The sequence below is a fragment of the Conger conger genome, chromosome 2, assembly GCF_963514075.1.
Source record: "Conger conger chromosome 2, fConCon1.1, whole genome shotgun sequence".
Classification (NCBI taxonomy): Eukaryota; Metazoa; Chordata; class Actinopteri; order Anguilliformes; family Congridae; genus Conger; species Conger conger.
The window spans coordinates 53,416,824-53,440,564 of NC_083761.1; the positions used below are offsets into that span (position 1 = coordinate 53,416,824).

Sequence of the window (23,741 nt, forward strand, 5' to 3'; positions counted from 1 at the left end):
ATGAAACAGGCCTAAGACTTCATGAGCTCCAAAATATTTGGAGCTACTCAGTATTCAGTATTAGGAAATGATTCACTGATCTGAACTAATAATGATAAATCAGTTGATTGGTTAAGTATTTTTAAACATTCGGTTAAGGACATTTTGAAACATTTGGTAGGTGTTTAACGGATGATTTTCAATCGTTTAAATAATATGTGGAAGTTAAATTTGAATTTAACCGTCATTTCACTTGATAGAGCATGGCATCATGAATACGTCAGCCTCCTGCCTCACCTCCTGCGTGCACTCCTTCTCCTTCTGGTTCTTATGCCGCTCGTGTGTCAGCTTGTCGCTCATCTTCCTGCGAGATTCCAGCTCTTCGTTCAGCCTCTCCGTCACGTCCTCCACGCTATCCTGCAGCTTCCTCTTCTCCTGCAGGAGCCGAGGGGAGGGAGGGCCGGCAGGAGTTCAGAATGTGTGAATGAGCGAATGTTTAAAGGGCACCTGTACCCACAAATCATATGCCTAAATCTGTCCAATATATCATAACAAAAATTCCGATGATGACATTATGGGATCTTCACCACAATCGCTAGCGCGCAAGGATTGCATAAAACACGCAGTGACTCCTGGCTCGCAACAACTTGACGTCAAGCATTTGGCAATATGTCTGCTCACTGAAATGTTACAGGACCGACGTAGTCCGATAAAATAAAGAATATATGTTGTTATGCGGGACTTAAGTTAGCTTATGAGAATGGGAAAAGTTATGGGCACAGTTACCCTTTAAACGTAAATCGCATTCACACACAGACAGGTCTCTGCACACATGAAAGAGACAATGCTGTAGGAGACCCGGGGCGGGGGCTGGGCTCACCTCCTCCAGCCGCTCGATGTTGGCGCGCAGACAGGGCACACAGGAACGCAGCTCACTGTTCTCCTCATCCAGCTGCTGGAGTCTGAGACAGCACAGGCACTCACGTCAGAGCAGGACTAACACACACCAGACCTCGGGCAAACGCGTAGCTGTTTTAGATACTTTTCTACGCTTTACTAAGTTTCCCTGGTATATTGGAACCTATGAAATAGACTCAAACCTCACCGTCTGTACCAGGCAAGATCAATATAGCACAGAAAAACATTTGCGTATTTAACCCAGGCCAGACACTCGTCAGAGCACAGATACAACAGGCTAAGGTTTCTCTGAATTTCTTGGAACTACAGCAAAACCACTATATGAAAAATATTATTAACATTAAAACTTCAGGACTTGTATTGCTTGTGTTTATCTTGGTTTCAAACACAAAGACAAGGACAATACAAAAAGGCTTCAGTGGAGAGTTTTTTGCTACACCACTAGGTGGCAGTAGTGCACCATGGTACCCTGAGTCAGTTAATTCTCCAGCACAAAGAACACTGCCAGTGACTGGCATGTCTTCAGTACCAAGTTGATTTTCACTGTTTTTAAAAAGCAAAGCAGTTGCAATGCATTTCAGTCAATAATGAACAGCACAATGACCCGTCTCGAACGTTTGAGACACACGGCACCCGTCTGGAGTGTTAAAGGCAGACAGCACCTCTCGAGTGTTAAAGGCAGACAGCACCTCTCGAGCGTTAAAGGCAGACAGCACCTCTCGAGCGTTAAAGGCAGACAGCACCTCTCGAGCGTTCGAGGCAGACAACCCGTTTTGAGAGTTTAAGGCGGATGACCCGTCTCAGGTGCGAGAGGCGACGTTCACTGACCTGCTCTGCAGGTTCTCCACCTCCATGCCCCTCTCTCGCTCCAGCTTGCACAGGGCCTCCTTATGCCTGCGCACCTCCAGGTGGAGGGCCTCGTCCGCACGCGCCTCCTGCTCCTTCAGCTGCTCCTCCAGAGCGTTGGCCCGGTGCACCAGCTGCAGATTCTCCTGCCGGAGGCGCGTGTGCTGCTCCCCGTTGGCCTCGGAGTCCGTCTCCAGCTCCGACACCCGTTTCTCCAGGAACATCACCTGCAGCGGGTGGACAAAGAGGCATCACCGGGGGGAACCGTGCTCGACAAGACGAGAGAGCTACAGAGCGAGCGGTTCTAGAAGTGGGAGATCCAGGAGGGCCAGGTGGCCTGCTGTACCTTATCGGTGATGTCGGTGTCAGCCAGGTCCAGGATGTCCCGGGACAGGTCATCCATGCTGTCGATGGTCAGATTGCTGCTCTGGAGCAGGTGTCTGTTCATGGGGGACAGAGGGCAATCAGCACACAGACGGTGACGGTTACCACCAACACCACCCTGCTCTTCAGGTAAAAGCCTTAAGCATGGAGTTCACTCTGAGCTTGGTTCCTTTCCAGGAGTGCCACAGGACCAATTTCCCCGGGAGTCCAGGAGTTGGAAGAAGTCTGTCCCCAAATGGCTCCTGCACTCTCGGAGATATCTTATATACACAAGTGCACTTTTCCTCACCCAGAGGAAGTAGAGAACTGACTCTTAGCCTGTGTTTTCATGTGATGGTCAGCAATTAACACGACTAACACTCTGAACTCTTCTCAGAGTGACATGTCTGATGACATGCCCTTCCCACATGAAAGATAGTGTACATTTCCCACCCACTGCCCGGTGACACCCTCCCTGCCCCCACAGTTTCCGCTGTCACTCTTTAGAGAGGAACGAACTGCCTCTGACATACGCACCTTGCCACCTTTTTACTGGAAAGTCTCTTGCTGGAGCTGCAGGGAAGAAAAGCAAACAGGAAGAGTCAGTCAGGAAGAGGAAGCAGAACGTGCTCCCCGTAATCTATCCCTCTGACCCGCTCCCCCGCTCCCCCCCCCCACCCCTTCTGGTGAAACGGCCCAATGTAAGGGGTTAGGCGATGGAAATGGGTCCAGGGTCCGACTGCCTGAAGGCACACAGCAACTGTCACAGCAAAGCACGGAAGCACACACAATGACACACCAGTCCTGCATGCGGTGGAGGCCCTCAGACACTGGACTGAACCGCACTAGTGCTGCCCATCGCCTGGGGTGATCTGGACAGGTCTCTGGGGTCAAAGTTCACATGGACTGGAATGCATCCCACGATCTGCCTCACAGCTCTGTCTAATATCTCTTGAGAACACTCGGGATAACATTATTTCCCCAAATTAAGTAATTAAGGTACCATTACTGTTAAAGGGGGAGCCATTAAGGTAAAACTTATTTGGTTTGGTTTGTGTTTGTCTTCATAAAGCACTGAAGAGGGATGCTGAATCATCCTGGAACAGAGCCAAAAACTGCTTTTGGACAGGCAATCCCTTTGCCTTTACAAAGAGAGAATTCTCTTGACCAGGTTAATCCCTCAGAGCCTGACGTCTCAGTGTAGACGTTTCTTTACTATCGGTTAAAGCACGTCACGAAATGTGCCGTCTGAATTTCTGCATCAGCAAGCCATTTACACTTAAACTGTTTTCAGGCGACACTGATAGAAATGTTTGTTTGTATGCATGTATGAATGAATGTGTGTGTGCTTGAAGTCTGTGTGCAGAGCGGACATTTTCAATGATGAGCGTCATCACAGTGCTAATATTTAGGACCGGAGAAACATGGCTATGGAAACATGTATGTAACAAGATGAAGACAATTTTCACAAGCTATATTCAGAACCCAAGCACTAAAAATGGTGAAATGCAGTTTGTATTTTCATGGAAATTGTTCCACACAACAGCAATCACTACTGCCTATCGCACTTACCTGCAAACTACTTTCTCTGAACTATAATCTTTACAGGCAAAAACATGACAGCAGACAGCACAATACCGATTTCAAAAACCTCCAATGAAATGCCAAGCACACATGGAAACACACACACACACACACACACACACACACAGGGAAGTGAGGGTGATTTGGGGGGGGGGGGGGGGGAAGCATGCGTTACCTATTCATTTCAAGGAAATTCAGGCGTGTGGAGAGGTCCTCAAGGCGACTAACTTGTTTGTGACATTGGCTACAGAAAAAGTCAAGCACTTCCTCCCTGAGAAAGCTCTGAAAGCTGGCAGGGAAAGGATCGGCTCTGGGGACAGCGAGAGAGAAAGAGGGAGAGGGGGAGAAGGAGGAAAGGAGTGAAAGGTGTGAGTAACAGAAAAACTACTGGGATGCTGGGGATTAACACGGGATTCCCTGTTCCCTCTGGGGTTAGTGTGGCCCGTTCCCTCTGGGATCAAGTGTGGCCCGTTCCCTCTGGGATCAAGTGTGCAGTCAAGGATAACTCGGGGGACAATCCACATATGCCAATCTCACATAGTTTTTAGGTCGGACATTCCAACAAGGGCATTCCTTAGCTTTGAGATTAAAAGTGAAACCAATTCACTGAACAAATAACCTGGTAGATGTTTGGATTTAGCCCTGACAAATTTAATTCCACAGAATCAACTTGATTATAGAAACATTTATTGACACTCCAGGCAGACAAGGATTGGTAACAAACTACTAGCTCGGTTACCCAAGGTAAGGAAATGTTGGGAAGTATTATGTGCAATTTAAGAAGAGAAGTAACCAATCTGGAAGTTACGAATCCAGAAAGCATCACTTGAATGAAAGTGGTCACTGCACGGAAAAAGAAAGATGATACAGGAGTAGGTCTTGTAACAGCATCTTGGGGAAAGCCCTCAGCCGCAGTCTCCTTTAAAGGGCTGCAGGCTGTTCTCACTGCAGACCTCACTGGCTTATGCATTATAAATGCTTTTCCACGGGGTGTCTCGGTGGCGCAGCCCGTAGAGCACTGACCGCATGCTCATTGTGAGCCGCGACGTCAACGGTTCGAATCCGACCGTCTGACAATTTGTCGCATGTCTTTCCCTCTCTCTCGCCCCCATTCTTCCTGTCTCTATATACTGTCCAATAAAGCTGAAAAAGGCCTAAAAAATATCTTTAAAAAAAATAAAATAAATGCTTTTCCACCATGGTTATGTAATATTGGTGTGTGTCTTGGCACGGTGTTTAGCACGGGCAGGCAGGAGCGATCTGTCCCAATCACGGCACCGCTATAGGAGGTGACCCTGTCCGCTCTCCGCCCGCGTGCCAGCGCCAGGCCCCGCCTCGGTGCCCGGCGGCTGCTCTGCCAATGGACGGAGTCCCTGCCAATCAAGCAGAGAGGGCTGCACTGCGCCGCCCCCCGGCTATCTCAGCGCTTTCGGCGGTGTTCTGCGTTCCTCCTCGTGTCGTCCTTGAGGAGAGGTTCCTGAGCGTGGGTCTGAAGGTCCTGGAGGCTTCGCCAGCTCTGCTCTCAGAATCGATCGAGCGAAGCGGCCACCTGCTATCAGCGGCGGCTGTGAATCACACAGCGCTCCGTAACACGCAGTTACGCCCGGAGATGTACAACTGCCCCGTGGATATCACTACACTGTCACCGACATCCCATCATCGCTTCGATATTAAACAAGCTGTCCCTCATAAAATGTATAAATGCAAAAATTATAATAAAACACACGCTGTGGCAGCACATGCACGGAGCGCTAAAAACTATTTAAGGGAGATGGTAATGTTCTCCCATGACAACCGAGCCAACGGCAGGGTCAAATTTCAATGCAATTTAAGTCTTAGCGATGGGCACGGCTACGATCGTGATGAAGACAAATCCCCCATCGCTGAGGTATGAACCAAAAGCCATTGCGACCGACCACCAAGTGTGGCAACGATCATAACATCGGCGAACTGCCAACTCCTGAACGGTGTTTCTGCTCGGAGAGACGAAGTCCTTATCGCGGCTGCCGGGAAGGCCACGTCGGTGATGTTGCCGGTCTCGACGCACACCGCAGCACTCCCCCTCTCCCCGGAGAGATCCTGCAGCGTCTCGACTCTCCCACGGAGCGGGCGTGTAATCAGGCTGGCTCTTTTGTGCCCCGTGCGAACGTATTAATCTCCTCACAATGCCCTACAAGCGCGGGCAGGTCTTAAAGGGCATCGTTAAAAACGCATTCGCTCTCCCCGACAGGCGCGTTTGGGCTGTGTGGAGCAGGGGGACTAGCGCTTCTTTGTGCAAAGTTGTGCTTTGTGCGAGAGGTGCGTGAACACAAAAGGACGACTGCTCTGTACAGACACTCTGGAGGGTGAAACCGATACCGGCGGAGTCAAGGCAGGCTGCCATTCTTCTCCATTAGCGGCCGGCTAATGCAACCTAATGACTTACTGTGGCAGAAGCTGTTAGCCCGGCAGTTACCGGCAACATAGCACTGGAGAGCGCCCGGTAATATTACAGAGCTCCATTAGGAAATAAGCACTAGCCTAGCTTACAAAAACCAGGATGAAAAACAGCAGTGCATGCAGGGAGTGGGGGTTAAATAAACACAGAGACCAGTGCAGAGAGGCGCAGCAGGTCAGAGGTCAGAGGTCAGGGCTGGAGAGGAGGGAAGGGAGTAAAGTTAGGGTGTGTTGTGCGTTGTGTCGACAGACGCTTAACAGGCTGCTGCTACAATAACACACACTGCAGCGTTCATCTGTGCAGGAGACCCTGTGAATTTATCCGTGATTAAATTATTTACAGGGTTTTCTGTGAACCTTGCTGCTGCATTTGATTTACCATTTAATTTACTAAAAAAAACAGTAACAGAGGGAGAAGGTGCTTCTTTCAAGGTGCGGTCTGTATCAGGGCCACTGTAGGCTGCAGTTTCTACACAATCGGTGACTTATAAGAGTGAGGGCAGCCGTGCGGGGAGGACAGAGCCCGGGTACAGCAGCAGAAGATCCGGCGCTGCGACAACAAGCCCAGCCTTGAAGCACAGTGCTGACAGAGTCGTGTAAATACGTTATGGTTATGTAATCGCCACAGCCGGAAGCCGAAGGGGACGGGTTTGCTGCGGGTGAGGAACCACAGTTCACCCGCTGCCTTACCAGACATGGCCTCAGGGAGGCACACCGGCTTTATCATCATACTCCTTCCAATTCATCTCTGTTCTAGTCACGCTTGGTTTATGCCCATAAACTCACTCTCATCTTTTACTCCATCAACCCTCGGGCTATGCCACACGTGCATACCGTTATGTGGCCTGAACTGTATCAAATACCTTTTTCTATTTTAGATTTGATGTATTGTTATAGAAATAATTCATACACGGTTAACTGCACCAGAACAAACCAGAACAAGCCTGCAGCCTTCTCAGGCCTCATTATGTAACATTAGGTACAGCGGACGTTTCCTATACAGACTATTTGAAAAAACAAAACAAAACAAAACTCACACTTTATTTTACAGCATGTTAATTACCTAGTACTTACTGGGTAAATACCAGGTGCTTATCAGGTAACTATATTGATTTCAGAGGTAAGTACTATGAAACGGGCGGGAAAACGTTTGTTTCATAGTATGAGTATGTACCGCTGAACTCAAAGTAGTTACCCAATAATAACACAAGTAGCTGTGTACATACCCAGTAAATAGTCATTAACGGGCTGTAAAATAAAGCATTAACAAAACGTTTTGTTATCATTAAACGGCGTAGCCTCCTTGTGCTTGTCATGGAGGTGACTGAGAGCGTGTACCTGGGAGAGAGCAGCAGGGAGGAGCAGAGGACCTGGCTGGGGCTGCCCTCCCCCACCGGGCCTCCGGGACTCTCCAGGAGCAGGTCCAAGGTGTGGTTCTCCCCGAAGTCCTCAAAGTGCTCCTCCTCCCCTCCAATCACCGTCACTAGGGAGTGACTGTTGAGGTCAGAGCCCAGCGACAGCCTGCAAGAACACAGAGAAGAGAGCAGGGCTAAGCGTCACTTCAGCCAGTGTCACTGAAGTGCTTAAAAGAGTACCTTTGACTCCTCTTGCCTCTTCTGGCATTGGTCTCATTTCCATTCGACATTTTGGTGCAGCGCATAAAGCCAGCCACGCATGACGCGGTGTATACTGTATACATTGCTTCACTCTCTCTGCCTCTGAACGACTTTAATGTGACAGTATATAACCTTGTTCAAGTAAAACATTACTTCCACCAAGGCATACAGTATGACTGCAATGGAACTAGCACATCCCTGCATTAAAATCCTCCCAGCCTGATGGTGCAGAATTACTCACACACTCCGCTGTGAAGTGCAGTTCGGTCAAATCGATCGGAATAAATGGCCAGGTTGCCAAGGAATGTGGGCACAACAATACATAACGCAACAATAATTATTGAATGCAATACCAATCATAGCCGCCATGCGGCGTCTCTTCATCTTTTTCTCTTTAATTATACGTGTTGCAAAAGTAAACATCCAAACTTCAGACGTCGATTGAAATACTTCCGGGGGAAATAAATGTCACCACTGATATTAACACACAGCTTAACATCTAATCAACAGCAAGGCCTTGCAGCTTCCATGTGATAAAACACTTAACATGATTACATTGAAGCTGAACAACCTTGCTGCTGATTGGTTGCGTTATCAGCACCCATTAGACTTTTATTCCCCAGAAGCATTTCATGAGGCGTCTGAAGTTTGGTATAATCAGGTATAATTAAAGAGAAAACGAAAGGCAACACACCACACGCTGTTATTGCAGTCCGTAATCATCTCTGCAGTTTATCACACAGCGCTATAGGCGGGTATAGTTAGCTTTGCTGTGCTGTAGGTCACCCTGCCTGGGGCACTTGATTTCAGTAAGCTTAATGTTCCCATTAGTTTTACTGCTCTCATTTCCATTACGCTAATAGTGTACTTCACTGTTCCAGATGCTCTGAACCGACACGATCCTCCAGAGGTTATAAGCGGCAGGCCGAGAGAGTTATTTGGAAAAAGAACAACAAAACAATATGTACGTACTTGTCAACTGCTGCTGTGCAGCATTTCAAGTGTTACCCATGCAATTCTGTCTGTTCATTGCATCGCATACAACGATTCCCGTAAAGGCCTGTGTTTGACTGTGTAAGCCGGCGCTAACGAACATGAAAATTATGAAAGGCAGGGCTAACTGCACTGAGGCAAGCAGAGGGTATATCCATCTGCAGCAATAGGTATTGGCAAAGAGATCTAAAACAGAGACAGCTGACAGACCACTTAATGACTAAAACACCAGCATGCAAATGGCGAATGACATAAGTGTCTACACGCTGTGCCAAGCGAGAGGCCTATGCAGGACGTTACCAAACACCTCTTCAGTACGGGCAGAGCTCTTCAATCTGCTCTCAGTAGCCTGGCATGGCCACAAACGGGAACTCGCAAATAACGTGTGTGCCCTTGACCACCAGGCAAAGGGGGAGAACCACTGAGCTACCGGTACATTCAAGAGGTCTTTCATCTTCACTAAATGATTATAATTTTCTTGTTGCAGCTAGTGGTCATGTTCCCAGAGTGGAATGTGGATGTACACGGAATACTGATGTGAATTATTAATAGGGCTCCTACTGAAACCCTGCTCGGCATGTACCACAGAATTTATCTCCACCGCTAAGCCAATGAAAAAATTCTGAGCTTTGTAGCCTTACGCAGCTGGACCTGGAGCGATTCATTCCAACCCTGCAGAGTCAAACTTATATAAAGGCCTGATCCGGCCCTCTGCGAAAGGATAAGGTATCACTCCCAATACTGGAACCGGATAAGCAGTTATAAAAAACATGTGGAGTTGAACCATAAAGGGGAATACCTACACTGGGCAAGTGGTCTTGATCACACAACACTTCTGTTGAGCACAAAGACTGCACAAAGACTTACAGCTTGATTTTTAGAAAATGCAGATTCTCTTCTTGACTGTTTTTCTTTTTTACAAAATAATGTGGATTTGTTCAAGTAATAAAAAATAAAAAAATCAGTCGCAAAGCGAATGCAGCGTTAACAGATAAGAACAGGCTGACGGTACGGGCTGACTCATAAACCCTGGAAAGTGACGATGTAAGCAGTGATTCACACCACGGTTCACGGCTGTGCTGGGTACAATCTGGAGAACTTTCACAATCAGTTGTCTCACACGGCAACCTTCCATTTTGCCTAAATCCGACAGACTCCCTAGCAACAACAAAGCCTGTTCTTTAGCAGTTATTAATACTTAATGCAGACACTTCACCTCCCCTGAGCTCAGTTTTCACTCTGAAAACAGCCCGTTATTTCACAACATCTGACCTATGCCAATCGAAAGTGAGCAAAAACTGATGGACAGCCGGATTCATTCAATTGCAGCCATTTTACATTGTGAATAAGCACCCACAGTGCCGGCAGTAGGGATCCATACCTTCGTCAGGGGCAAAGCCACCAAGTAGGGATCCATTCCTTTGTCAGGAGCAAAGCCACCAAATGTTCCCCATGAGCCCCAGGATCAACAAAACTGAACCCAGCCTGTTTCCATGTACTACAGCAGTGCACTGCAGGGGAGGCTCTATAGAACGCACTTACCCCCGACTCAACCCACAGCTACTGGGGTCCATCCCACACAGCGCAGGCAAGGGGAGGTCACGCATGCTTCAGCCCACCGACGCTTTGCACGTCTGGAACCGGACGGGTCTCCACGGACTAAAGGAGCAGACTGGTCTCCACAGACCAGGGAACCAGACGGGTCTCCGCAGACCAGGGAACCGGACGGGTCTCCGCAGACCAGGGAACCGGACGGGTCTCCGCAGACCAGGGAACCGGACGGGTCTCCGCAGACCAGGGAACCGGACGGGTCTCCGCAGACCAGGGAACCGGACGGGTCTCCGCAGACCAGGGAACCGGACGGGTCTCCGCAGACCAGGGAACCGGACGGGTCTCCGCAGACTAGGGAAGTGTACGGGTCTCCACAGGCACAGGGCAGAGTTCTGACCCTAGGTTTTTTTACTCCACGCGACAATGGCAGAAATAAAACAGACGCCTTTAGCTGTACCTTCCTGTCAGAGGCTCGGTGAGACGCTAGCTGTGATTGGCTGAGGGTTAATCAGATTTAGCCTTAAGCAGAGCAAGAGAAGCCGCTGCAGCCCTATGGAGGGGCGAGGGGCCCAGGCATTGGACAGGGGGAGGAGGAGGAGCAGGAGGGGGAGGAGGGGTAATCCTGTTTAAACCTCTTAAGTTCATGCCGTTTCCAGCAGTTTTTTACTCTTCTTGTTTTACTAGAAATTGCGTGTTAAAGTTTAACATTGTTTCAGCTCAGTCCCACAAGACTGCTTCATCACAGAAAGCATGTTTTACTGTACAAATATATGCATAGTAAAACTATGTTTTACAGTAATGTTACTGTATGCTTTACTGTAATGACAGAAAAATATAATCACTTGGTTCTACTACATTTATATATACACACACATTACCTCATCCCATTGAGGTAAAACTATGAAATACATAGGTGAACAGACTAAAACAAACAAACTAAAGTATATAATACTGTCTAATTAAACTCCGGTGATGGCATGGAGAACAGGCCAGTTTTTCTGTTCAATACTTTCTTATGCCAAGAGATTCAGTGTTGCCACAGGAAATTGGAACCAATTTAATAATAACAAGAAAAAGACCTGGCAACCTAAAACTTAACCTCACATTTCTGGTCCACAGGCAAGGTTGGGAACTTAAGAAAGCTAACTTCTAATCGCTGGCACTCATACACATACACACTGCAGTCACCTATTCATCCAGTACTAGAAGGTTCTCTGTGGCTAAAGCGCAAGGTAATGTTTAAAGAATCTAACAAACACCCACGGTGGCCCCTCTATGCTGTGACTTACAGTAACATACCAGTAGAGGGTTGTTTAAGTTACACAACGGTGCATGACTGGAAAAGTGCTGATCAGATGCATAATTAGCATCGCTCTTCCATCAGTTTATCACAGGGTCATATGAGGCACCATTGTTACAGCTTTCACAAAACAGAAACCTAAGCAGAAGCTGGACCAGAAGGATAAAAACAAATAATTTACTAAAATTACAGTAATATAGCCAATTTGATCTCCTTTATTGAAACCACCAGCCTGTTGGCTAGTCAACTTAAAGTACACCACATACACACATACATATTTTGCACAATATGCAAATTGTCTCTTCTCCCAAATACTGTTTGTTTGGAGAGGGAGGCTACTCTGCCAAACGTGTTCCTGTTGGACGCATTACTGCCTGGGTAGCGCAAAACGATTGGTATTCAGAACAGCTCCAGCTTCTGGAACATAAAGGGTAATAATCCCAAGGAGAGTACAAAGACTAAAGAATTTATACATGAACACATCCACGAACTAAAAGGGTTACGGACAGCATAACACAAAGTCAACTGTCCATTAATCATTGAGATAAACAAAGGCTATAGGATCAGACTCACCACTTTCTCTGACCTTTTCCCATTTACCTGGCCAACTCCTATCAGCAAGGACTCTCCAACCATCACACTGAATAGCACATTGCAATCTGAAGGGCAGCCCTGCTCTTATGCTCTTATTCTGTGGTAAATGCCAACACAGAAACTCTGAGTGGCCCCGTGAGACTCGGGTCTCGTGTCAACAGGTCATTTATTTTTTTGTAAATCACAGGGCCACTGACATAAGTCAGAGAGAGATAGGAGTCAGATTCTGGTCTGCATCCTGTTTAGACCCAGGGAAATGGCCGGAGACAGCGGGACGACCTTCCAAAATCTTGCTAAGTGCTGAAAAGTCGACATGCAAAACTGCCAGCTTCCTCCTACGGACGGAGGGAAGGGGCAGAAGCATACGAGGGCCGAGCCGTAACTGCTACCTTCCAAAAAAAGAAAAAAAAAGAAACAGGGAGAAAGAGAAAAGAGCCAGCTCTGCACTTCCTGCCATTCAAAGCTTTCTCTGGCCGAGAGGAAACAAAAACACGCGTCCGTCAGCCGGCGCTGCTCTGTCCTGGGCCGGGAGCCGCGGGTCAGCCTGTCAGCAGATAAGCCCTCTCTCCTGCCCTCCTCTCCCTTCACTGGACCCTGCTCCGCACGTCAAACACAGCCCAACATGGCCAGGGAGAGAGGGGAGCCCACTCCTCACAGCACTGTAAGCCTGCTTCTACAACTGCTCACCTGCTCCGATAGCTGAACACAGCCCAGCACGGCCAAGGAGAGAGGGGAGCCCAGCTCCTGTCAAACGGGAGAGCACTTGTAGAATCTATAACTATTCTGCTACATCTTAAGTGGTGCTAGTTGCATTAGCTGCATTTATAATCCAATGCATGTTGCTAGCTGGTTAGCTTACACATCGCCTCAAGTTGTCTAAACACGGGATTACTTTCAGAGTTAAGAGGTCTGAGGCTGCTGTCAAACAGGTGTCACCAAATCTCTCCCTTTAACCTGCAGAGGGTAGCAGTAGGGGCCCCTATTCAGGCCCCTCCTACACATCATCATTCTGTCGAATTACTATAATTAATTAGAGGCAGCTCCCATTGGTCCCCCAGATTATTCAAAAATTGTAATTTAATGGAGTGAGCACATTCACCAACTAAACATCACAATCAATACATTGATATTACTATTTTTACTTCTTTATCAAAGAGGTGAAAATTACAAACAAACTACCAAAATACAGGACCCATAGTGAATTTAAATGGGAAAAGGCGACTTACTGGAATACATACAGGAGCTGTAAAAAGCTGTATTCACAACTCCAGGAGTGATGAAAGTAAATACTTGGAGGCACAACTTGGTGCCAACAGCTAAACTGTAACAGAAGGAGGAACAGCGAGAGAGAAAGCCAGACACAGGGTCCAGTGTGCTTAAAATCCTCCGCAAACAAACCACATGCACGGCACTGATCCATGCTAAATTGCACTCGGTCAGTGTTAGAATTTCACAACGTTTAGAAAGATCGGGCTCAAGGTCTCGCATTTTAACATTGTATCTGGACCTCGACTAAGAGGGAATTTTGATGGCAGTGCAAGAAATTGACACTGACAAATTTACCAGAATTAAGTATGACAGCTTCATCCTGTATTTGTACAATTAATTCATGTTAAGAATTCTATTAGTTAATGCTAATTCAAGGGCCCTTAAGTGTGACCGGTTCTAAAGTATTTCAAAGAAAGCGTGTGTGCAGCCTATCCAAGGGTACAGCTCTCAGAAAAATGAATACGCGAAATGAAACAGCCCACAATAACACAGCAGCATCACGCAGTACAAAGTCAACTGCTCGACTACGTGAAGTAAAACATTCACAGGGTCACCACAGGAGCAGGCTCTTCAAGGGAACAGAGATCCAGGAGAACAACAGCAGCCGTGCAGGAGCCCAAGGTGTTTGGGGAAGAGCAGGCGTGTAAGGCCCCTGGAGGAGGTGTTTGGGGAAGAGCAGGCGTGTAAGGCCCCTGGAGGAGGTGTTTGGGGAAGAGCAGGTGTGTAAGGCCCCTGGAGGAGGTGTTTGGGGAAGAGTAGGTGTGTAAGGCCCCTGGAGGAGGTGTTTGGGGAAGAGCATGCGTGTAAGGCCCCTGGAGGAGGTGTTTGGGGAAGAGCAGGCATGTAAGGCCCCAGGAGGAGGTGTTTGGGGAAGAGCAGGCGTGTAAGGCCCCTGGAGGAGGTGTTTGGGGAAGAGCAGGCATGTAAGGCCCCAGGAGGAGGTGTTTGGGGAAGAGCAGGCGTGTAAGGCCCCTGGAGGAGATGTTCGGGGACGCGGTGCTGACCTGCTCCCGGTCTCCTCGGGGTCGTGCAGCGCGGTGTCGATGGCGCTGTCCGTCTCCACCTCCTCGTGCAGCTCCGGGTGCACCAGCGCGCCCGTGTCTTCATCGGTGAAGGTCTCGCACTCGCTGTAGGTGCTCTCTGAGCCCAGATAGGCGCTATCGGTCACCTCGTTCTGCTGCGGGAGGAACAGCGCGACATCACCGTCTATAGCAGACATATTTCACTCATACGGTCATTATGTTGGGTAAACATATCCAATATTTCTTTCAAACAAAACAATGACATCATTTTGCTTTCGTAAGAAAAATTATGTAGTACATTGCCAAAAGGGAAATGGGTTTATCTTTGAATTGTTAAAAGATAAGAACAATAATAATGAAGAAGCTGTAATGATTAACAAGTTCTGTAACAAGTAATAAACTCTGTAAAGAAAAGAGTAATAAAACCTGCAACTTTATATTCCAGTTCCACAACAGAAAATAGAGCTGAAATCCAGCCTTGTATGTTGTTTGGAGTAAATGCTTGAAACTAGTAAACAATGTCTGGATCTGAATATGTACTATAATTTCACCACTTTGTGCATGTACACTCAAAAATCAAGTAAAACAAAATAAAATAAAACCATAGCCTGCACTGCTGTAACAAGGTACCCTCTGGACAGTCAAGAGAGATGATGCAGTCACTAGATAATGCCAATGCAAAACATATCAGTGGTCCGCCAATGGGTAGACATGCAGTTTGATACACATGTCAGCTGAGAACATACTCCGAGGGACGCAAGCACCTTGAGCAGTAAATCATCCTCAAACATCAACCGTCAAACCCATCTCAAAGCACACAATGCAAACAAAACAAACCCTTCAGCCTAGCACAGCTCAAAGCTTGCAACAGAACACCTGTCAACATCCGAAAGCACACCTCTGAACTCCTTATATACATTAAACAGTCCATCTGAGAAACCTCTGGATATAAGCTCTAAACAACACACAGCAGATGAGCAGAGAGGTTCCGGTGGGGTGTCAATGCGGAACGCTTAGCGTAGCCTAGCCTTCGTGGGGCGTCTCGCCCGGTTGGGCGATGAAGCTGTCCCCACACTGGAGCCGCAGAGCCTACCTGCTGGTGCGGGGGCTGTGGCGGTGCAGAGCCCTGAGGGCCGGTCGCTGTGCCCAGAGCCATACGGTCCTCCAGGGGTCAGGGACAGGAAGGAAGCACTATCATGAGGGGCTGCCTTCCCTCACACACACACACAGACACACACACGGAGAGCGAGAGCGAGACGGAGCTGGGTCCTGCACTGGGCTGTGAGGGGAAAGTCCGAAGGGCAGGAGGCGTAAGGCTCTCCTGTGGAGAGCGGTGATGTCACAGCGGGGCGGGGCCAGAGCTGGGAGCGCCTCCCCTTTCTTACCCCGAGGTACAAACCATGGGGTAAGACCTGAGGCTGCATGCTAAGATCCACTCAACATTACAGTCATCAGACAGGCTATGAGAGAGGCACAGCTCCCATTGTTAAAGCACCACACCAGCAATCAGTAAAATGCACAAAAGCATACACAAAGCATGAACTCTCTCCATCTATAAAATGTAACAGGTACCAACTTAAAGGTAAGCATTCGCCAAAATGTTTCAGAGAAACTAAACAAGCCACATTTCAAAGCAATACTGCACTTTTCAATGTTCAGTGAATTACCTTGACCCTGGCTGAACCTGCCTCTCGATTTTGCTTTCACCAGCAAAAACATGTCCTGCTTCTTCTGTGTACAATTAATACTGCTTGTAAACATTCTGAGGGATTAATCCACAAGTCACAAGCACTGAACTAAGCTCAAAATACAAGACATGAGCATTTTAAAAACTTAAGATTCAGGAGTGTCTAGCAGAGCAGACAGTCATGAATTAGTCTTCATGCCACCATGGCATTCTGCTACACTATCCGGACTGCGAAATGATGCGACTGCTCCCACACCAATAGTGTAGAACCTATAGTTCTATAGGGCAGAGGCATGGCCAGTGCCCTGTGGAGAGAGGGCTATTCAAAGACAGAATATCTGCTTTCTGGGTTCAGGCTAAACTATTAAATCCTCACAAACTCTTCTGGGGGGAGATGAAGTCTGAGGAAGGTAATATGACAGCACACGCAGCACATGAACCACATAAATAAGAAGTCGTGCTTTATTTCAGATTAGCTTACGTTTTCTTTCCAGGCAGAGACACAACAACTGCGGTGTTGTGACTGGAAGGGGCTGGGTTACCGTGACAGCGAAAGGGCGGTCTAAGGCCGGGGGTTTACTGCAGCCCAGAGCAGGAGGGTGGGGTTCCCGGAACGATCTCCACCCAGCTACCTCACCCTGCTTGTTTTGAGAGCAAACAAAGTGAAACAGCGGCCACATTGAGGCCTCACAGCCCAGGGCGAGGGACAGTCACGACCCAGGCTTGATCAGACACAGGTGTGGCATCCGGGTAGAGGCACTGACCGCCCCCACCATACCCACACTTACGTTCCTGAATGTTCTTTTTTCACATAAACGTCCTTATTAGGACCAAACACTTTTAATGGCTTCCCACAACATAATGCAGCCTTTCTCAGACACCCAGTCTTCATAGAAAGTAGTATGAAATGGTCAGGAGAACAAAGTGGCTCTATTTATTACACTATGTGCCCATTTACATCATTCAACTCTGCTTTGAATAATTAATGCTTTCATGGCCCTTTTTAATGTAACAGTCACCTGCCATTTTAAAAGTCATTTTCAACATTATACAGGGGCTGCCTTGTATTTCAATTGAGCTGCCACATAAAAACTGAAATGAAACCTTCATTGATGTAAGATTTGACTTTTAACACAGTAATAAGCGTGGAACTAATAAATCTGCTGATTTTATAGGCATGGTTTTTAGATATGCAAGGTTTTTTTCAAAGGTTGAATGGTTGAGAAATCAAAGACACATTACAGTCAGTTGTAAATGCCAGTTCCCAGTACATCATTTCTAGGGAATTGTGAGCAAGTGTACTGTAAGTAAACTTTGCAGAAATGTGAGGTTGGAACACACTTTATATTACATAATTGTACCGTGTCACCACCTCAGATTTAAAAACAATCTAGGAGTTGTGGAGTGCTGCCAACTGTTCAGTGATGTTGCATGGAAAACACGCATTAAGTAAGGTGCACATAAACAAAATCACCAACTGCTTAAATCAAACTGCCTGGCTATTTTCTACTACTTTCATTGCTTGTAGTGGTACCTACTAGAAGATAAATCCAATAACCCCCAGGCTCTTGTCTCAGTAAATTCTCTGTTCCAGTGTAGTGAGGAATCATTTTCTTTTGACAGAATATATTACTAATATATGACAATATGAGCACCAACAACAGTATATAACATGCTGTCATCAAAAACTGTTCGAGCAAGAAATGAAGTAGCATCATTAAAGCACATCTAGTTGGCATATAACACATAACACAACTATTGCTGATTATATTTAAATTTAGCAGTAAAAAAAAAAAAAATGTTTCAAATGCATTCACAAATTTGTTGGAAACTGAAAAGGCTTGGTTGATAAATAAATACAATTCGAATGCATCTAGATTAATATTTTCGAATATATTTAAAGGTAGTGCCGTTTAGGGATTGCAAAAGCATAGTTTTTAGCCTTATTGATAATACAACTGTAGTAGGTCCATATATTAACTGTATACCAATATATTGTTAGCCTAAACAAGACATTTCGACTCTCTGTTATTGTGTTTAGAAGTAACAGCATTGTTCATGAGAAATAATATAGTGATGCATATTGTGTGATTTTACCCCTTGTTTATGGACCAGACTTAACATAAAAAATATTAGGTTGTCAGTGACAAATATATACTGTTAAACTCACATTGGTATTTACAATCTATAAAGTGAAATTAGCACCCCCACTTCGCTGTTACAGGAAGTGGAAAAACCACACTCAAATTAGTCCAAGGCCATTACAACTTAACTGCTTTTTGTCTTTCCGTTGATGGATGGGCATACTTCAAACTCATCACAGACTATATGGCACATAGAGCACCAAAGGCTCAAACTATTTTAATCACTCATTTTATCTCTCTTGGGGTTTTGTTCTTCCATTTTTTTCATTTTTTATTTTATTTGTTTGATTTTCTTTTCTCCCATTACAAACAACTAGCCTACCCCCTTTTGTTTATAGCCCAAAACAAAAAAGCTAAAAAGAACTTTAAAAAAAAAAAAAAACATTCGGGACGTACTCCAATAACAAAATGTCCAAGTGACCACAAGCACACGTCGTGCCATTGAAAGCTAATTTCAGGTATGGCCTTTGCAAAATGATTAATCTCTTACTTTTTATTTTTGTAAAACACTCTTTTTGCTTTTTTGAAGAAACGTGGATTAAAGCTCCCTGACTCCAGCTCTTTTGTACGGCATTATACGACCTCACCAGTAGGGGGTACCATAGCTACACAAGTCAATCAGCTCCTCCGTCACACAACAGACGTAAGACAACACACAGCAGTCTTGTGAGCAGCAGGTGGCATTACAGCGGTCCTGTACACATATAAACCTGGAAGACCTAAACACAATTAAGTTCCACAGGAATTAAAACTAAATATACATATCCACACACTAGGTAGGCAAAGAATTCCAGGTATGCTGGCCACAGCTGAAAATTATAATGGCATACATATGTAAAGTACATATTTCAATAAGAATTCAATATTTGTCAAATAAATTCAGCCAGATGTCAAGCTACACCCTGCCAGACCTTTCCGTTTAGCTTGTTGAATATTCACAGAATCGAGATTATAGCCTTGTTAGCCAAAGAGTTGATTTCTCTGGGAGATACGAGTGCACGCAGAGTTCAGTTAGCAGAAACGGATCCGTCAGAGGCACAAAAACAGGGTCAGGTTTAATTTCCTCTGGGCAGCGCCTGTTGTGGTGGCCAGTCAATCGGAGATTGTTTTTGTGTCATGAGAGATATGGTAAATGGTGCATGGTTGGCATTTATATAGCGCTTTTATCCAAAGCGCTGTACAATTGATGCTTCTCACTCACCCACTCATATACACACTCACGTTCACACACCAACGGTGATTGGCTGCCATGCAAGGCACCAACCAGCTTGACAGGAGCATTTTGGGATTAGGTGTCTTGCTCAGGGACACTTTGACACACCTAGGGCGGGATCGAACCAGCAATCCTCTGACTGCCAGACAACTGCTCTTACTGCCTGAGCCAATGTCGCTCCATCAACCGTGATGATGTTTTGCATTCGCGTGAGGGGGAAATAAATCCTGTGGTGATCCTGTGTGAGGGTAAAGTATATGTTGCGAATATACTTTGCGAGAGTTTGAGATGATGACATGTGGCGGTTAATGGGAGCCCCAGGAAGCAAATTGCCTGTGATGGCATTTCTTGGGCTTGAGGTAATGCATAACCTGCAACGACCTCTCACAGCGAGCGTCCGGAAACGGGCGCTGTGTACTCACCTCAAAAGTGACGTAGTCGTCGTACTCCTCAGGGACCCCCGCTTCATCCCTGAGGTTAAAGCCCACATCGCAGAGCTGGGGGTCAGAGCCTGAAAGGGGGGAGCAGACACAGGGCATCAAACAAACACAGCCCCAAACTCGACACAATGCAAACAAGCATGGGGGGACCTGAACTACTATGCATTTTAGAACTTCACAGACGAACCGCTATTCTGGCCCGAATTAGCTAATTATAGCTAGTTAGCAGTAGCTGCACTGTTCACTTGTCAGCAACCTCAGAGTAACATAACGAATTAGCTGGTTTCTGCTGCAGAAACGAGTCCTGAGGCATTTCCTTCCTTTATTGCGCTAAAAAAAATTACATTAACTCCCTTGTGCGATCGTGTTTTCTCTGCGACCATGCCCTTTTCAAAAGGCACACACAAAGCCAAAAAAAGACAATTAATTGACAGTGTTGCAGGACCAAAGTCAAGCAAATCAGCAATTCAGTTATGCCTCATTTATATTTGCAGACCCACATGTCAAGATGAGGCCCATCTGCCACCTCCTCAAAAGGACCATTTCTCACTCTAGGCAGTATTTCCTATGTTTATTTGGAGACGTCAAAATGTGACAGGTTTGATTAGTGGGAGACTGTAAAGCAGGGATAGGAAAATTAAATTGCATGTCAAACTGACAAGAAAATCCATCAAAATCAATTTTTCGCGTAAACTTTCATTAACTCAGACTGTCCTCGAATCAATATATGAAAAGTGCCACTCGACTTTCAACCCAGTACTTCACCTATTGTAGTATACTGAAACCTGCCTGTCTCCATATTCACTTTTAATGAGGAATAAAACGGGTGGCCCGGCGTTCAGAAAAGCTGACGGCAAGGAGAGCACTTGACTTCTCCTCGTGTGCAGAACTGAAGATGATCTAAACAGGCCTTGAGTGCAGCAGTGTGGTGAAGAGCTCCTCTCGTCCCAGTCAGCCAGGGTGTGGCAGCAGGGAGCGCTTCAGAGACACAGGTGTGTGCACCTCTGACAGCTCAAACACAGCTGAGCCCTGTTAATGACAACATGCCCTGAAAAAGCGGCATAGCCAATAAGGCAAAGTCTACACCCCTCCATCCTTAGCACTGCACATTATTCAGTGAGAATAACACAGAGCGGTGCACGGATGTATCGAGGACAGTCATTTGTCACAGCAGGTTTCCATAAATGCCAAATCGTGAGAAAACTTGTCTTGGCAGACCCAACGTGCTTGGTTTGTGTTCAAAACCAAAGCAAAAAAAACAAAACAACTAGCTTTGTCAAAGCTTCGGGTACCATCCAGCCCCTCTGAGTCATGAGATGGTGAGATCCCACTGGCTGATGTCACCACCTGTTCTGAGATGCTTTACATCGAAAATACGATGGCCCCCAGTGTCCGATCCACACTGACTACAAGCAGGAAGTCTGCAGTTTAGTTGTATGCTGGGAGAGATTGTTTTGACGTCGTGCCTTGTATCAGAACATGACATAATTATTAACCGGGCTGCATAGTACCTGGTGGTATTACAGGAGTGGCAGTAAGGTAACACTTGCGTCTGTCCTCAGCCCTGCCATGAATCATCCAGTCTCCTGATGAGCCGGAAACCCGAGCCGGATCGATAAGAGCAGTCTGCAGCCGCACAGAGGGCCCTGAGGAGACTCGCAGCCATTCACAGCAGCACTCGGCTACCTGATCTGGTAAACACAGCCTCCAAGCGTCCAGCCTGCGAGTGCGGTTTGATTTACCACTCACACTCAATCCTGGCAACGCTCTCCTCACACAAAGCATCTTACAGCGCAAAGCCGCAGAGCGTACGGCGTGAGGGAAACGGCTACATCGATGACGCCAACCGTGACGAACGGAGACCCTCTCCAGCGTGTTTGCAGACGGGACTGCGATTGTGAATGTTTCTCTGAAGCCTGTTGGCATTCTCGGAGCAGGGTTGTGGGTTTCCAAACTGAATTCCGGACAGGGCAGAACCGCGCACTGCTGTTACTGCCTCGGTCTGCCATAACGGCCTAAAGGAGCGGTTTCTATTCATTGTTTTTTCTTTTCTTTTTTTCTTCCAGAACATTCCGCAGCCGGAGTGGCTTACCAGAGAAAAAAATACCACCGCCACCACTGGGGGTAAGGAATTTCAAATGCCCACAAGGTGCCTTTTATTCAGGAAATTCTAAACCTGAAGCCTTCAGCAGCAGCTAGCTAATAAGCCCCAAAAAATAAAACAAAAAGCGAAGTGCCTTTCTAGACATTGCACAAAGTCATGCTAAACCGCGATTTGACTTGACAGGAGCAAAAACTTGCATCATATTGGGGTAAGATTTCCATACATCGCTGCTGCATGTTCCAAGCAGAGGGCTGAAGCAGCCAAAAACGCCTGGAAGACTGGAATTCTGTCAGGAGGCTGTGAAGAGGCTTGGAAGTCACAGCAACACTCTGACGTCCACAAACCGGTGGCAAGAGGACAGACTTCCGAGAAAGCTGCAACGGATTCCGATAAAAACGTCCGGCTCTCCCGCCCCGCAAACTGGCAGAAAAAATTTGCAGACACACCGAGATGTCTGTGCATCGCATAAACACACAAAGTAGGTGCAGAAGACTGTACTTGCAGCTCCTCGGCGGGTTCTGCGCCTCTTCCCTTAGTCGTCTAACGGAGAGCGGTACTCAAGCCTCGCTCCTCATTTTGGGTGTGGGACTGAACATGGGAGCCCTGAGCGAACAGACACGGTTACTCTGAGGGCGATAACAGCACTGACTGGTGGTTTGGCTTTGCTGCTGGAGAGGTCAGAGATCAGGGGGTCAAGATGGAGGGGTCTAAGCTGAATCTGGACTGCTAATGGGCAAGTCCGGGAGACTTAGCGCAGGCCCAGGAGACTTAACGACATGCCGGCGAGGACGTCCTCAAACTGAAGATGTCAACAAAGAGCCTGAAAGGGCTCCACTCACACTGTAAAAACAAGGCATAAACCCCCCACGCATTTCCCCTCTCAAAGTGCCCTAGCCCAGTCTGGGGACTAAGTCTGTCTGGGAGACCCCCACCACCGCCTCGTCTCCTTCAGACCACTGCTGACAGCAGCTCCCTCAGGAACACAACAGACGGTCAGCCGTATGCAAAAGCAGTCCCTAACACAGGCCCGGGGGGGAGGTCCCCATGTTAAGATAAGGCAGGCGGCCACAGACTGCAGGGAGGCAGGGACTGATCCCAGACAGCCATGCCTTTCTGACAAACAGAAAAAGCTTCTCGTTCCACAGCACCGGTGTGCGAGGGTACGTACACGTGAGCATGTCAGAGATCTAAATGACATCACATCAGGGAACGGTAATGGAAAATGACATCACAGCTACAGTGGTCTGGAACACAATCGGAGCGTTTCTGCCAATGCCGTAACGGAAACAGCGTTTTCGTCGTACCCGGAGGTGAACTCTCAATGCGCCGTGAAGCGCCTATCATGTATGTGTAGACAAGTCCAGAAGAGGCCTGGGATTGAGTGAATTATTCAGGAAAACCTGAGCACCCCCCCTCTATCTGAGACATAAGCAGAGGCCCTTGCGCTCCTGTGACTCGTGCTCACCGGTATATCATTAATTGAACAGCTGAGTAACTGAAGCTGCGTAACCTAGAAAACAGCAAAGGCCCCTGGAAAGCAGGGGATTCTGGGTAGAATCGTACCCGTCCGAATGAAGAGCCACAAGGGTGCTGGGTCATATAGGCACGCTGTAAAATCTATTTCAGACATCCACAGCTTGGCATTCTTCTTGTGGGAGGATGTAATGAGTTAGTGGATTTGC

General features: G+C 47.1%; 1 protein-coding gene across 1 annotated transcript in view; it reads right to left on the reverse strand.

The window, feature by feature from the left end:
* rab11fip3 (RAB11 family interacting protein 3 (class II)) overlaps positions 1–23,741 on the reverse strand; it is a 50,935-nt gene that overhangs the window by 6,078 nt on the left and 21,116 nt on the right. The window contains exons 4-11 of the mRNA XM_061230464.1: positions 19,938–20,026; positions 14,454–14,626; positions 7,465–7,647; positions 2,644–2,679; positions 2,090–2,183; positions 1,726–1,970; positions 860–941; positions 277–414 (exon numbers count right to left, since the gene is read on the reverse strand). Of these exons, the coding sequence (XP_061086448.1) occupies positions 277–414; positions 860–941; positions 1,726–1,970; positions 2,090–2,183; positions 2,644–2,679; positions 7,465–7,647; positions 14,454–14,626; positions 19,938–20,026 (1,040 nt within the window). The remainder of the gene's footprint in view (positions 1–276; positions 415–859; positions 942–1,725; positions 1,971–2,089; positions 2,184–2,643; positions 2,680–7,464; positions 7,648–14,453; positions 14,627–19,937; positions 20,027–23,741) is intronic.